The sequence below is a fragment of the Physella acuta genome, unplaced genomic scaffold (genome assembly GCF_028476545.2).
Source record: "Physella acuta isolate Inbredline_101_S28 unplaced genomic scaffold, ASM2847654v3 ptg000131l, whole genome shotgun sequence".
Classification (NCBI taxonomy): domain Eukaryota; kingdom Metazoa; phylum Mollusca; class Gastropoda; family Physidae; genus Physella; species Physella acuta.
In genome coordinates this window covers 415,119-431,075 of record NW_026731650.1, presented here as the reverse complement: position 1 = coordinate 431,075, position 15,957 = coordinate 415,119, and the positions used below count along the sequence as shown (strand labels likewise).

At 40.9% G+C, this 15,957-nt stretch overlaps 1 protein-coding gene across 2 annotated transcripts in view; it reads right to left on the bottom strand.

Moving 5' to 3' along the window:
• The window catches only part of LOC131935096 (uncharacterized), a 164,302-nt gene that overhangs the window by 142,734 nt on the left and 5,611 nt on the right, over window positions 1–15,957 (bottom strand). For both annotated transcript variants that reach the window (XM_059291411.1, XM_059291412.1), the window contains exon 2: window positions 11,319–11,593. In XM_059291411.1, the coding sequence (XP_059147394.1) occupies window positions 11,319–11,452 (134 nt within the window). In that variant the 5' untranslated portion in view covers window positions 11,453–11,593. The remainder of the gene's footprint in view (window positions 1–11,318; window positions 11,594–15,957) is intronic.

Sequence of the window (15,957 nt, the reverse complement as noted above, 5' to 3'; positions counted from 1 at the left end):
CAGGAAAACTTTGTTACATGTCTGAGAAGATCTTAAGATAATAGACTCGACCTCAATGGGTTACGGATATACAACCTAGGAACTGTTGATTTAGTTGCTAACTACACAACAGCATGTTATTTATCCCAGGTACATGCCGAGTGTCATTGTTCTGTTGATATAGCTGGTAACTACACAACAGCATGTTATTTATCCCGAGTGTCATTGTTCTGTTGATCTATAATCCATGCAAGGCTGGCTTAACGTTAATGTGGTATCACTTTACACAGGCGCCTCGATGTAGACGATGGTGTAGATAATTTAATGGCCGTCGTATGCAAGACGACACGAAAATATCTTATAGCGCATGCGGCTTCTCGTGTACGTCTGATTATTTCTTAGTAAGTCTGAATTTTTCTAGAGTACGTCTGAATTTTTTCGTGTAAGTCTCAATTTTTCTAGCGTAAGTCTCCTATTTGACGGTGTATGTCTACACTTTTCTGATGTAAGTCTGAATTTTTCTGTTATTTCTATATTACCGATTGTGAACGGTCTATAGTTACAATCATCTCAATACATGAAGATTCATCAACTTCAGTAACTTCTAGAAGCCTGTTGAACCTGATTAGTTATGTCAAATTATTTTCATTTTTAGGCTACCAACGTGCTAATTTAAAGCCAGATTATTTCCATTTTTAGGCTACCAACGTGCTAATTTAAAGCCAGAATATTTCCATTTTTAGGCTACCAACGTGCTAATCGAAAGCCAGATTCCATTTTTAGGCTACCAACGTGCTAATTTAAAGCCAGAATATTTCCATTTTTAGGCTACCAACGTGCTAATCTAAAGCCAGATTCCATTTTTAGGCTACCAACGTGCTAATTTAAAGCCAGAATATTTCCATTGTTAGGCTACCAACGTCTTAACCTGAAGCCTATACTCACATACCTGACCTAGATTACATCGAGAGAATAATTAGCGGATCGCTAATTCCAATTTACAATTAGGGACATAAATATGAATAGGACGCAAAGCCACGCCCATAACGTTGTAATTACTAGACCCTAATTGTCCTCACACTTCGCTGTGTTCTCCTATGGGAAGTGGAAGTGTTCCCAAAGATTTGCAGACAACATTTTGTTGAGAAAAGATATCGCCTCAACCAGCCATTGTTGATGAAATATTAATACTCTATTAGCATTTCTATAGTCATTATTGCAGGAAAAACGGCTTTAAAGTTATTAGTGGTATTAGGTTTCTAATTATAAAGGTAACTTAAGTTGAGTGACGGTTAGTGAGTCTCTTAATTTCTATTGTAGGTCTGTGTGGTATCCCTACCAGAGGTCTCGGTGATAGTGTGTCAATTGTTGGTCTGTTGCTGTGTCAATTGGTGGTCTGTTGCTGTGTCAATTGGTGGTCTGTTGCTGTGTCAATTGGTGGTCTGTTGCTGTGTGTCAATTGGTGGTCTGTTGCTGTGTCAATTGGTGGTCTGTTGCTGTGTGTCAATTGGTGGTCTGTTGCTGTGTCAATTGTTGGTCTGTTGCTGTGTGTCAATTGGTGGTCTGTTGCTGTGTCAATTGGTGGTCTGTTGCTGTGTGTCAATTGGTGGTCTGTTGCTGTGTCAATTGGTGGTCTGTTGCTGTGTCAATTGGTGGTCTGTTGCTGTGTCAATTGTTGGTCTGTTGCTGTGTGTCAATTGGTGGTCTGTTGCTGTGTCAATTGGTGGTCTGTTGCTGTGTCAATTGGTGGTCTGTTGCTGTGTCAATTGGTGGTCTGTTGCTGTGTCAATTGGTGGTCTGTTGCTGTGTCAATTGGTGGTCTGTTGCTGTGTCAATTGGTGGTCTGTTGCTGTGTCAATTGGTGGTCTGTTGCTGTGTCAATTGGTGGTCTGTTGCTGTGTCAATTGGTTATGAAGCCTAGATCTATACAGCCGTTACAGAACCTAATGTTATACAGCCGTTACAGAACCTAATGTTATACAGCCGTTACAGAACCTAGAGTTATACAGCCGTTACAGAACCTAATGTTATACAGCCGTTACAGAACCTAATGTTATACAGCCGTTACAGAACCTAATGTTATACAGCCGTTACAGAACCTAATGTTATACAGCCGTTACAGAACCTAATGTTATACAGCCGTTACAGAACCTAATGTTATACAGCCGTTACAGAACCTAGAGTTATACAGCCGTTACAGAACCTAATGTTATACAGCCGTTACAGAACCTAATGTTATACAGCCGTTACAGAACCTAATGTTATACAGCCGTTACAGAACCTAATGTTATACAGCCGTTACAGAACCTAATGTTATACAGCCGTTACAGAACCTAGAGTTATACAGCCGTTACAGAACCTAATGTTATACAGCCGTTACAGAACCTAATGTTATACAGCCGTTACAGAACCTAATGTTATACAGCCGTTACAGAACCTAATGTTATACAGCCGTTACAGAACCTAATGTTATACAGCCGTTACAGAACCTAATGTTATACAGCCGTTACAGAACCTAATGTTATACAGCCGTTACAGAACCTAGAGTTATACAGCCGTTACAGAACCTAATGTTATACAGCCGTTACAGAACCTAATGTTATACAGCCGTTACAGAACCTAATGTTATACAGCCGTTACAGAACCTAGAGTTATACAGCCGTTACAGAACCTAATGTTATACAGCCGTTACAGAACCTAATGTTATACAGCCGTTACAGAACCTAATGTTCTACAGCCGTTACAGAACCTAATGTTATACAGCCGTTACAGAACCTAATGTTATACAGCCGTTACAGAACCTAATGTTATACAGCCGTTACAGAACCTAATGTTATACAGCCGTTACAGAACCTAATGTTATACAGCCGTTACAGAACCTAGAGTTATACAGCCGTTACAGAACCTAATGTTATACAGCCGTTACAGAACCTAATGTTATACAGCCGTTACAGAGCCTAATGTTATACAGCCGTTACAGAACCTAGAGTTATACAGCCGTTACAGAACCTAATGTTATACAGCCGTTACAGAACCTAATGTTATACAGCCGTTACAGAACCTAATGTTATACAGCCGTTACAGAACCTAGAGTTATACAGCCGTTACAGAACCTAATGTTATACAGCCGTTACAGAACCTAATGTTATACAGCCGTTACAGAACCTAATGTTATACAGCCGTTACAGAACCTAGAGTTATACAGCCGTTACAGAACCTAATGTTATACAGCCTCATATCTGACGCATTTAATTTTTAAAAAGACAAGTCAGACAAAGACAAGAAAAGACAAGATCTAATCCTTAAAACAAATTAACGGACATTATGTAACTTGCTGAACGATAAGAAATCACTAATGATAAGAAGCTCTAGGTTTTAAAAGAACATGCTACAAGAAACAAGATAAGATAGTTAAATGGGAGAAATACAACCAGAATCTAGTGTAAATAGGAGAAATACAAGCAGAATCTGGTGTAAATGGGAGAAATACTACCAGAATATTGTGTAAATGGGAGAAATACAAGCAGAATCTGGTGTAAATGGGAGAAATACAAGGAGAATCTAGTGTAAATGGGAGAAATACAAGCAGAATCTGGTGTAAATGGGAGAAATACAAGGAGAATCTAGTGTAAATGGGAGAAATACAAGCAGAATCTGGTGTAAATGGGAGAAATACAAGGAGAATCTAGTGTAAATGGGAGAAATACAAGCAGAATCTGGTGTAAATGGGAGAAATACTACCAGAATATTGTGTAAATGGGAGAAATACAAGGAGAATCAAGTGTAAATGAGTCAAATACAAGTATGAAACACAAGCAGAATGTCATTATGTAACAGACAGATAGTCTTGAACCGATGCACATAAACCTCTGTTGTGTTAAACCCGTACTTGTCTCTAATTGTAAACATCAGTCCAAGATTACACTGACTACGCCAGTGGTTAGTGTAGATACATTGTTCTCGCTGGTTGCTTCATGTAATTATGTGAGCTCTGTCCTACGTTATTAAGTCACTAATTGTCGCCATCACTTGCTTAGATCACGTTTGGTCCCGTGAGAGTTGAGATTTGTGCACGAGAATAAATAGTCAGGGATTGGCTGATCACTGGCCGAGGATCTACATTGACTGGCTGATCACTGGCCGAGGACCCTCGAGTGCTTCAGATTCGGGGTTGATAAAACCAAACCGTGAACATAAAAAGAAAGGCATGTTTTGTGTCTCCTACATTCAGCGACGATACAAAGATGCGACTGAGTAAATTACGGCCGGCTCATTTGGGTAACAAGTTTCTCGCGCAGCCAATCGATGGACTTAATTAAATTTGTTTAATTAAATGAATGAGGCATAGACAAAGTTCGCGTCAAATGACACCTCCAAATTAAGTCCTTCAGGTAGAGAATAATCGAACGTCTAGATCAGCTGGCTCAAAACACAGAAACACTGACACAAGAGTTTCTTTATCGGACACAGTTTTGTTTATTATAACAGCGACTACTATAGTTTCTTATTTATACTTGACACAGTATAGTATTATAATGATAGCGACAGCTAATATTAATACTGAGACAGTTTCAAGAAAGATGATTGTACAAGCAAGAAATCTGCAAAAACTAAACACTGTAGTCCTAATGTTGGGGTACTGTATCAATTGCCTGTCTTCACCTCCAACTTTTCCACCACACACTTTCTACACACACTCAATAGGTCTTTACACTCAATAGGTCTTTACACTCTATTGGTCTTTACACGACCGTGAACTAATGAACACTGCAGCTTTTTGGAAATTAGTTCTCTAGATATACTCCCTACATTCAACAAACGGTGGCATTCTGTGTGTGTGGGGGGGGGGGGGGGGTGTTGTCGTAAGGTCTGGTGGTCCAAGATACTCTGGTTTGTAAAAGTGTATCGATACTTGACTGATCGTTAAAAGCAACGTCGCAACTGAAATGATGGACATAACAGTGTGACATTACAGCTATGTAAGAGTTAACAGTGTGACATTACAGCTATGTAAGAGTTAACAGTGTGACATTACAGCTATGTAAGAGTTAACAGTGTGACATTACAGCTATGTAAGAGTTAACAGTGTGACATTACAGCTATGTAAGAGTTAACAGTGTGACATTACAGCTATGTAAGAGTTAACAGTGTGACATTACAGCTATGTAAGAGTTAACAGTGTGACATTACAGCTATGTAAGAGTTAACAGTGCGACATTACAGCTATGTAAGAGTTAACAGTGTGACATTACAGCTATGTAAGAGTTAACAGTGTGACATTACAGCTATGTAAGAGTTAACAGTGTGACATTACAGCTATGTAAGAGTTAACAGTGTGACATTACAGCTATGTAAGAGTTAACAGTGTGACATTACAGCTATGTAAGAGTTAACAGTGTGACATTACAGCTATGTAAGAGTTAACAGTGTGACATTACAGCTATGTAAGAGTTAACAGTGTGACATTACAGCTATGTAAGAGTTAACAGTGTGACATTACAGCTATGTAAGAGTTAACAGTGTGACATTACAGCTATGTAAGAGTTAACAGTGTGACATTACAGCTATGTAAGAGTTAACAGTGTGACATTACAGCTATGTAAGAGTTAACAGTGTGACATTACAGCTATGTAAGAGTTAACAGTGTGACATTACAGTTATGCAAGAGTTAACAGTGTGACATTACAGCTATGTAAGAGTTAACAGTGTGACATTACAGCTATGTAAGAGTTAACAGTGTGACATTACAGCTGTGTAAGAGTTAACAGTGTGACATTACAGCTATGTACGAGTTAACAGTGTGACATTACAGCTGTGTAAGAGTTAACAGTGTGACATTACAGCTATGTAAGAGTTAACAGTGTGACATTACAGCTATGTAAGAGTTAACAGTGTGACATTACAGCTATGTAAGAGTTAACAGTGTGACATTACAGCTATGTAAGAGTTAACAGTGTGACATTACAGCTATGTAAGAGTTAACAGTGTGACATTACAGCTATGTAAGAGTTAACAGTGTGACATTACAGCTATGTAAGAGTTAACAGTGTGACATTACAGCTATGTAAGAGTTAACAGTGTGACATTACAGCTATGTAAGAGTTAACAGTGTGACATTACAGCTATGTAAGAGTTAACAGTGTGACATTACAGCTATGTAAGAGTTAACAGTGTGACATTACAGCTATGTAAGAGTTAACAGTGTGACATTACAGTTATGCAAGAGTTAACAGTGTGACATTACAGCTATGTAAGAGTTAACAGTGTGACATTACAGCTATGTAAGAGTTAACAGTGTGACATTACAGCTGTGTAAGAGTTAACAGTGTGACATTACAGCTATGTACGAGTTAACAGTGTGACATTACAGCTGTGTAAGAGTTAACAGTGTGACATTACAGCTATGTAAGAGTTAACAGTGCGACATTACAGCTTTTTGTAAGAGTTAACAGTGTGACATTACAGCTATGTAAGAGTTAACAGTGTGGCATTACAGCTATGTAAGAGTTAACAGTGCGACATTACAGCTTTTTGTAAGAGTTAACAGTGTGTCATTACAGCTATGTAAGAGTTAACAGTGTGACATTACAGCTATGTACGAGTTAACAGTGTGACATTACAGCTATGTAAGAGTTAACAGTGCGACATTACAGCTATGTAAGAGTTAACAGTGTGACATTACAGCTATGTAAGAGTTAACATTGTGACATTACAGCTATGTACGAGTTAACATTCACCCACGTTACCCACGCTGAGGGAAGAGGGGCTCAGATTATTGAGGAACACAACTGTAATTAAGTCAAATTCAATGGCATAATGCATTGTCTTCATGTCTTGACCCACGTACCAATTACGAACCGTATCTGTCAGTTAGAAGTGTCCGAATTTTCGCTCCGGCGTTTCGATCTAGACTGACGCAGACAGACAGACAGAGGAAGTGAGTTAAATAAAAGCTTGTAAAAAAAAGTTTCCACTACTGGACATTAAAGAAGAACTAAGGCACGGGTTCCCAACCTGGGGGTCGCGACCCCCCTGGGGGTCGCGAAGGTCTTTCTGGGGGGGTCGCCAACTGGTATACTAAACCTTAGTAATTTGAAACAAAACATAAATATTTAGAACAATTTTTGAAATTCGGCTTCATTAACATCACTGGAAATGTAATAGAGAAGAAACAAAGCGCACTGTACAAAGTTGTTCTCAGTCTCGAATCTATGAAATCTTCAAAACTAAATCGTCATTTGAGACGAGTCATTCGGAACACACCGAAAAATATATGGAGTTCTTTCGTCGGTAAGAAGCTAGTTGCAAACGCCAGAGACTTGATCGAACAGGAAGTTTTCACCAGCATTAGTGCAAGCATCAAATGAAGTCGCGATTGAAAATGCCAAGCAAAAAAAAAAATTAAAAAAAAAAAACAATGGGAGAAAATCTCATCAAACGCTGCATGTACGTAAATGTTAAATAACACATTTTTATTGAAATTAAGCCTTCACCATTGTTTGCTTTTCAAGTTGATAAATCAACAGACGTGAGTTCGTGTTCGCAGTTGCTGGTCTGTGTCTATATTCATGCGGATGATAGCAAAGAAGAGTTGCTCTTTTGTGAAGATAGCATGGAGAAAATAAATAACTTTTTTGAAACTGGATGATTAAAATGGGTTAGAACGGCTGTGGGGGTTTGTACGGATGGTGCGCCATCTATGTTTAGCTCAAAATCGGGGTTTCAGAAAACAGTAAAGTTTTAGCTCCCTAACCACTGCCCTAACCAATTGACATCAAGAGTCCATTGCTAGTATAAGTCGTAAATTATATAAAATCTGGAGCCTTCAAAGAACTGAGCAAAAACATTAATATAGATCACGAGGTTCTGCTCTTCTACACTACAGTACGCTGGCTGTCAAACGAAATGTTGTTAATTGTGTTTTTGAATTGAAATCTGAAATCAAATTTATCTTGGAAGTGCAAAGGAAACAAGACTTTTTGGTATACTTAAAACGACATAGAGTGGTTGGAGAAAGTATCATACCTAGCAGATGTGTTCGAACATCAAGATAGGCTTAACCTGAGGCTTCAGGAAAAATGAACGAATATTATAACTTTCCATGATAATCTCGGGGCATTTTTTATCAAAACTGCAAAATCGGTAAAGAAAATAAATCTTGGAAATATTGTAAATTTGAGAAACTCTGCGGTGTGGTAGATGAATCTGATTGTGAGATAATTAAAATTTTGAAAGAAGCAATTTCTGGGCATCTTGAATATCTTGAAAACGAACTGCATCGCTATTTCTCTGAGCTGAAAAAAAAAGAAGAATCTGCATTTACGCATTACACATTCTCTTCTTCCCTTGATGTTGCCAGCATTCCCGATGAATTACAAGATGAATTCTTTGATTTGCAGAATGATTCCGAGTAAGATGAAAAACTGCAGACACAATTTTGGTGTAGTATTCACCATTTATACCCAAACGTATAAATTATTGACTTTTCGCAAATATATTTTCAACACTATTCTTCGATTAAAAACAAAATTAAGATAATTATAATGACATAGGTTGGCGTTAACAAAAAAAATTAATTAAAAAGTTAACCACGAAGGTTTAGTGAATAGTATGCAATTTTACTCATGCTATTAAAACAATTATCAAGAGTAGTTCATATTGAAAGTTTACTAGAGAATCTTATTTTAGTGCTTATTAATTTCTATACTAATTTCGGCTTTTTAATTCTATGTGGGTCGCGGGTCACTTACTTTTTATAAAATGGGGGTCGCCACTCGAAAAAGGTTGGGAACCACTGAACTAAGGGTTTAAATAGTCCCGTGGATACAGTATGGGTTCATGACAGAGAAGTCTGTGGACCCAAGTGGAAAAAGAATAAAGCCATACAAACACGAATGGAGTTGTCTCGCCGTGGCTTCTGGTTAAAAGGTAGGCCGGTCTGTGTGGAGCGTGTTGACATTGTTTCAGCTGATCAGCCAAACACAATCAGTTGACGGAGGTTGGGACCTGCTGCATGAGATCGATATGGGTCGATCTATTAACAATTAACTGTCGAGTATGCAGTCCTTGGGTTAGGTAAGAGACGGGGATTGATTCGTTTTTAAACGAGGCATTTACTGCCAGAAATGGTTCCTCTAATGAGAGTAGCTTTCTCACACTGTATGTCAAATAGAGCCCGATACACAGGGAGGCAAAACTATCTAATTACACAAAATAAACAGGAGGGGTAAGAAAAGCAAGGGAGGGCACTTGACTTTGTACGACAGGGGACATTTGTGTAAAGATGTGATTGGTTTGTTTAGTGTCAATATTTTCAAAAGCTTTCTTGAAGGGTAATTACAGTATAAGAAAAAAATGGAATGCATTTTTAAAAGACTAATTATTTTTAATATTTAATAATTCTCTAGCACTGCTAATAGGTTTGTGGGTGATGAGGGAAGCTTGAGACACCTGTAGTAGAGAACTAGTCTGGTACTCACTGTGTAGGAGAGACACGGAGGGGCTTCAACACAGGCGAGACCAGTGCTTCTCAACCTGGATTCGACCGAACACCACAGGTTCGGCGAGTCAGTCTCGGGGGTTCGGCGGCTCGAATGGTTCGGTGAATACGCATAATAAACTGTTGGGGTTCGGTACCTCCTAAAAGTTAAGAACCACTGAACTAGACTGATGAAACCAAACCGCACGGCTAATGAAAAATATGTTCTCAAAATACAAAATAGAAACACTTTTAAACAGAACAGAGGTACGTGTTGGTGGTCTCGGGCTAAAGCTGTTTATAACCAAAATGTTTAGCTACAGTACGTGTTGTTTACATATAACCAAAATGTTTAGTAGAACTACGTGTTGTTTACATATAACCAAAATGTTTAGCTACAGTACGTGTTGTTTACATATAACCAAAATGTTTAGCTACAGTACGTGTTGTTTACATATAACCAGAATGTTTAGCTACAGTACGTGTTGTTTACATATAACCAAAATGTTTAGCAACAGTACGTGTTGTTTACATATAACCAAAATGTTTAGCTACAGTACGTGTTGTTTACATATAACCAAAATGTTTAGTAGAACTATGTGTTGACGGTCTGAAGCTAAAGCTGTTTATAACCAACGTGTTGACGGTCCTGGCTAAAGCTGTTTATAACCAAAATGTTTAGTTGAACTATGTGTTGACGGTCTGTTGCTAAAGCTGTTTATAACCAACGTGTTCGGGGGTCCTGGCAAGCCTCATTTGTCACGTGTCTTCTAAAGGCCACTCAACGATCGCTCATTCAAGAAAAAAAAGTTCAAGATTTCTAGCCTTGACCTTTAAAAAATCTCAAACTACACTTTCATAAAAATACAAAATTGATTTTTTTTTTAAAGGTAGAACACGGCATAAACCTTAAACACTCAAATGTGACGTGTAGGTTGACTAAGTAAACAAACAGGTAGGAGTGTTGTTAGTTCAAAGAATGGGATCCACCACTAGACTAGAGCACACGTTGGGGTCGCGCCATAACAAAGACAACTCAAGTATTACTGGAATGTTAGCTCCCCTGTCATTACAATTTAGTTGACTTAATTAAAACATAATCATACGCGTCTGTAGCACGCCGTGTCAAAAATATATCAACACATTCATCAGTCGGGTTGTGCTAATGACCGCAGCGGTAAAAACAACATCACTCTTCTAGTGGTCATAACACACCTTACAGGTGTCTAGCTTGATGGTGGGATAATTGTGGTCTACTGGTGGTCAACTGGTGGTGTAATTTTGATCTACTTGTGGTCAACTGGTGGTGTAATTGTGGTATAATGGTGGTATAATTGTGGTATATTGTGGTATAATTGTGATAAACTGGTGGTATAATTGTGGTATAATTGTGGTATACTGGTGTTATGACTGGTATACGGGTTTTATTGACCTTACTACTATGACTAGGTGGTGGGATGAATGTGGTGTGATGTTATATTTAGCCACCACATTGTTTAGCTGAAACAAACCACACACATTTATATAATGATCTATATAGGTGTTGACCAACTCTCTTTATACTTATTTGACAATAAACAGGATGTGATGCCAGGTTAGCAATATAAATTAATATACAGGTAGAAAGAAGACAAAACGTTACAAACTGTATTAGTCAGGTAACACAGAGGTAACAATACAAACATGCTAAATATAGCTAGCATGTAACAATACAAACAGGTTGAATATAGTTAGCAGCTAACAATACAAGCACGCAACTAATGACGCCAGACTGTAACATGAGCCAACAAACTCCCCAGCCCCGCAGGAAGAAAAAAAAACCACTCCAGGAGAGTAAACAAGGAAAGGTGTCAATACTCACTTGACATAATAAATCCGACCGTCCGGCTGTAGCTTGGCCTCCCAGCCGTCCTCCAGCTCCAGATTGAGCTTGTCCAGCCCGCTGTGTGCACTGGTCATACTGGGGAGAGACTGGTCTCTAGGTGGGACTGGCATTAGAGGTCTATGTCAGGAGGTGGCTGTTTACCCACATTCCGGGCAGGTCACACAGCACGCCCCACACCGGGTTATGAGACCAATCATTAGCACCGACCTGTCCCCGGCCCGTGGGACACCGCTGCCATCAGATAGCGCAACCTGGGAGAGACAGCATCACAGCTTGGTTAGTAGGCAAGGCGGCAGAGGGGAATCTAAGAGACATTTCGTTTAGTAGGCAAGGCGGCAGAGGGAATCTAAGAGACTGCTTTTATAATAGGCTAGGCGGCAGAGTGGAGACTAAGAATACAAATAGGCACACATGATCTAGAAACGCGTTCCACTTCACTTAGTTTATGTAATGTGAATACCTTATGTTCTATGCTGTGTTCGTGAGACTGACCTCAGCCCGCCTCGTGAGACTGACCTCAGTCTACCTACATATGACTGACCTCAGTCTACCTACATATGACTGACCTCAGTCTACATACATATGACTGACCTCAGTCTACCAACATATGACTGACCTCAGTCTACCTACATATGACTGACCTCAGTCTACCTACATATGACTGACTTCAGTCTACCTACATATGACTGACCTCAGTCTACCTACATATGACTGACCTCAGTCTACCTACATATGACTGACCTCAGTCTACCTACATATGACTGACCTCAGTCTACCTACATATGACTGACTTCAGTCTACCTACATATGACTGACCTCAGTCTACCTACATATGACTGACCTCAGTCTACCTACATATGACTGACTTCAGTCTACCTACATATGACTGACCTCAGTCTACCTACATATGACTGACCTCAGTCTACCTACATATGACTGACCTCAGTCTACCTACATATGACTGACCTCAGTCTACCTACATATGACTGACCTCAGTCTACCTACATATGACTGACCTCAGTCTACATATGACTGACCTCAGTCTACCTACATATGACTGACTTCAGTCTACCTACATATGACTGACCTCAGTCTACATATGACTGACCTCAGTCTACCTACATATGACTGACCTTAGTCTACCTACATATGACTGACCTCAGTCTACCTACATATGACTGACCTCAGTCTACCTACATATGACTGACCTCAGTCTACCTACATATGACTGACTTCAGTCTACATATGACTGACCTTAGTCTACCTACATATGACTGACCTCAGTCTACCTACATATGACTGACCTCAGTCTAAATATGACTGACCTTAGTCTACCTACATATGACTGACCTCAGTCTACCTACATATGACTGACCTCAGTCTACCTACATATGACTGACTTCAGTCTACATATGACTGACCTTAGTCTACATATGACTGACCTCAGTCTAAATATGACTGACCTCAGTCTACCTACATATGACTGACCTCAGTCTACCTACATATGACTGACCTCAGTCTACCTACATATGACTGACCTCAGTCTACCTACATATGACTGACCTTAGTCTACCTACATATGACTGACCTCAGTCTACCTACATATGACTGACCTCAGTCTACCTACATATGACTGACCTCAGTCTACCTACATATGACTGACCTCAGTCTACCTACATGACTGACCTCAGTCTACCTACATATGACTGACTTCAGTCTACCTACATATGACTGACCTCAGTCTACCTACATATGACTGACCTCAGTCTACCTACATATGACTGACCTCAGTCTACCTACATATGACTGACCTCAGTCTACCTACATATGACTGACCTCAGTCTACCTACATATGACTGACCTCAGTCTACCTACATATGACTGACCTCAGTCTACCTACATATGACTGACCTCAGTCTACCTACATATGACTGACTTCAGTCTACCTACATATGACTGACTTCAGTCTACCTACATATGACTGACCTCAGTCTACATATGACTGACCTCAGTCTACCTACACGAGAAAAATGGCCCGTTGAGGAAGGATACACCGGGCGCTAGCTTGATAGTGCTGTCTCTTTTCTCTAAACTAAAACCAACCCACCCCCCCCCCCACACACCACCCCCACCCCACCCCACCCCCACACACCACCCCCCACCCCCACCCCCCACACACACCACCCCCTCCACACACCGCCCCCCCCACACACACCACCCCCCCCACCCCTCCACCCCCCCCCCCCCCCCAAAAAAAAACATGCCTACCGTCCCATTCAACGAAATATAATTATATACTTTTTCCAGTGTCCGCCCCTTCCCCGAAAATTCTACCCCCGCCCCCGAAAATTTCAAGTACCCCCACCCCTCTCTGGGGAGGAAAAAGTCTAAACTAAAACCACCCCACCCCCCACACACACCACCCCCCCCCACCCCCCCCCCCAAAAAAAACATGTCTACCGTCCCATTCAACGAAATATAATTATATACTTTTTCCAGTGTCCGCCCCCTCCCCGAGGGGGGGGGGCTCAGACGTTCTTACGCGGGGGGTGGGGCTTCGCCCCTACCCGAAGAATTGTATGCAAGAAACTCTTCACGCAAACCATTAAGATTAGACAACATTTCCTTTTTATTCAATGTTAACGCGAAAATCAATGACGTCATATAACTTTGAGCACTCTCTGGGTTTGAGATTATTTTCTACTCTGTGCGCTAAATGTGTCGACGTCATACTTCGTTTTTCGAAATACTATGCATGTTTTTATTTTCTTTGTGTTTTCTCTAGAGCGTTCTTGTCAGATAGATAGATAGACAGACAGCGAAACTATTATTATAGATATACGAGAAAAATGGCCCGTTGAGGAAGGATACACCGGGCGCTAGGCTGATAGTGCTGTCTCTTTTCTCTAAACTAAAACCACCCCCCCACACACAACCCCCACCCCCCACACCCCCCCACCCCCACACACACCACCCCCCATCCACACACACACCACCCCCAACCCCCCCCCCCACACACCCCCACACCCCCCCACAAAACATGTATACCGTCCCATTCAACGAAATATAATTATATACTTTTTCCAGTGTCCGCCCCCTTCCCGAAAAATCTACCCCCGCCCCCGAAAATTTCAAGTACCCCCCACCCCTCTCCGGGGAGGAAAAAGTTTAAACTAAAACCACCCCCCCCCCCCACACACCCCCCCATACACCCCCCCCCCCAAAAAAAAAACATGTCTACCGTCCCATTTAACGAAATATAATTTATATACTTTTTCCAGTGTCCGCCCCCTCCCCGAAAATTCTACCCCCGCCACCGAAAATTTCAAGTACCCCCCACCCCTCTCCGGGGAGGAAAAAGTCTAAATTAAAACCACCCCACCCCCCCCCCACACACACCCCACCCCCCCCCCCCCCACCCCCCTAAAAAAACATGTCTACCGTCCCATTCAACGAAATATAATTATATACTTTTTCCAGTGTCCGCCCCCTCCCCGAGGGGGGAGGGGGCTCAGACGTTCTTACGCGGGGGTGGGGCTTCGCCCCTACCCAAATAATTGTATGAAAGAAACTCTTCACGCAAACCACTTAGATTAGACCAAATTGCCTTTGTATTGAATGTTTACACGATAATCAATGACGTCATATTAATGTGTGCACTATCCGGCTTGAGATTATTTTCTAATCTGTGCTAAATGTGTCGACGTCATACTTCGTTTTTCGAATTACTGTGCATGTTTTTATTTTCCTTGTGTTTTCTCTAGAGCGTTCTTGTCAGATAGATAGATAGATAGATAGATAGATAGATAGATAGACAGACAGCGAAACTATTTTTATAGATGACTGACCTCAGTCTACCTACATATGACTGACTTCAGTCTACCTACATATGACTGACCTCAGTCTACCTACATATGACTGACCTCAGTCTACCTACATATGACTGACCTCAGTCTAAATATGACTGACCTCAGTCTACCTACATATGACTGACCTCAGTCTACCTACATATGACTGACTTCAGTCTACCTACATATGACTGACCTCAGTCTACCTACATATGACTGACCTCAGTCTACCTACATATGACTGACCTCAGTCTACCTACATATGACTGACCTCAGTCTACGTATGACTGACCTCAGTCTACCTACATATGACTGACCTCAGTCTACCTACATATGACTGACCTCAGTCTACCTACATATGACTGACCTCAGTCTACATATGACTGACCTCAGTCTACCAACATATGACTGACCTTAGTCTACCTACATATGACTGACCTCAGTCTACGTATGACTGACCTCAGTCTACCTACATATGACTGACCTCAGTCTACCTACATATGACTGACTTCAGTCTACCTACATATGACTGACCTCAGTCTACCCGCGTTAGACTGACCTATCCACCCACGTGACTGACCTTACAGTCTACCCATGCTGTGATCACCGCAACATAGCCCCCCCCCCCCCCCACTTCCAATCTCCTACGGCGCGTGTGACGTGTTAACTACAGGGGAATTCCCCCCCCCCCCTTTTCTTCCCAATCTTTCTAAACCCAATTTGTTAACGAGAATTCGTTCAAATAGATTCTGACAGTCGCTGTGTTT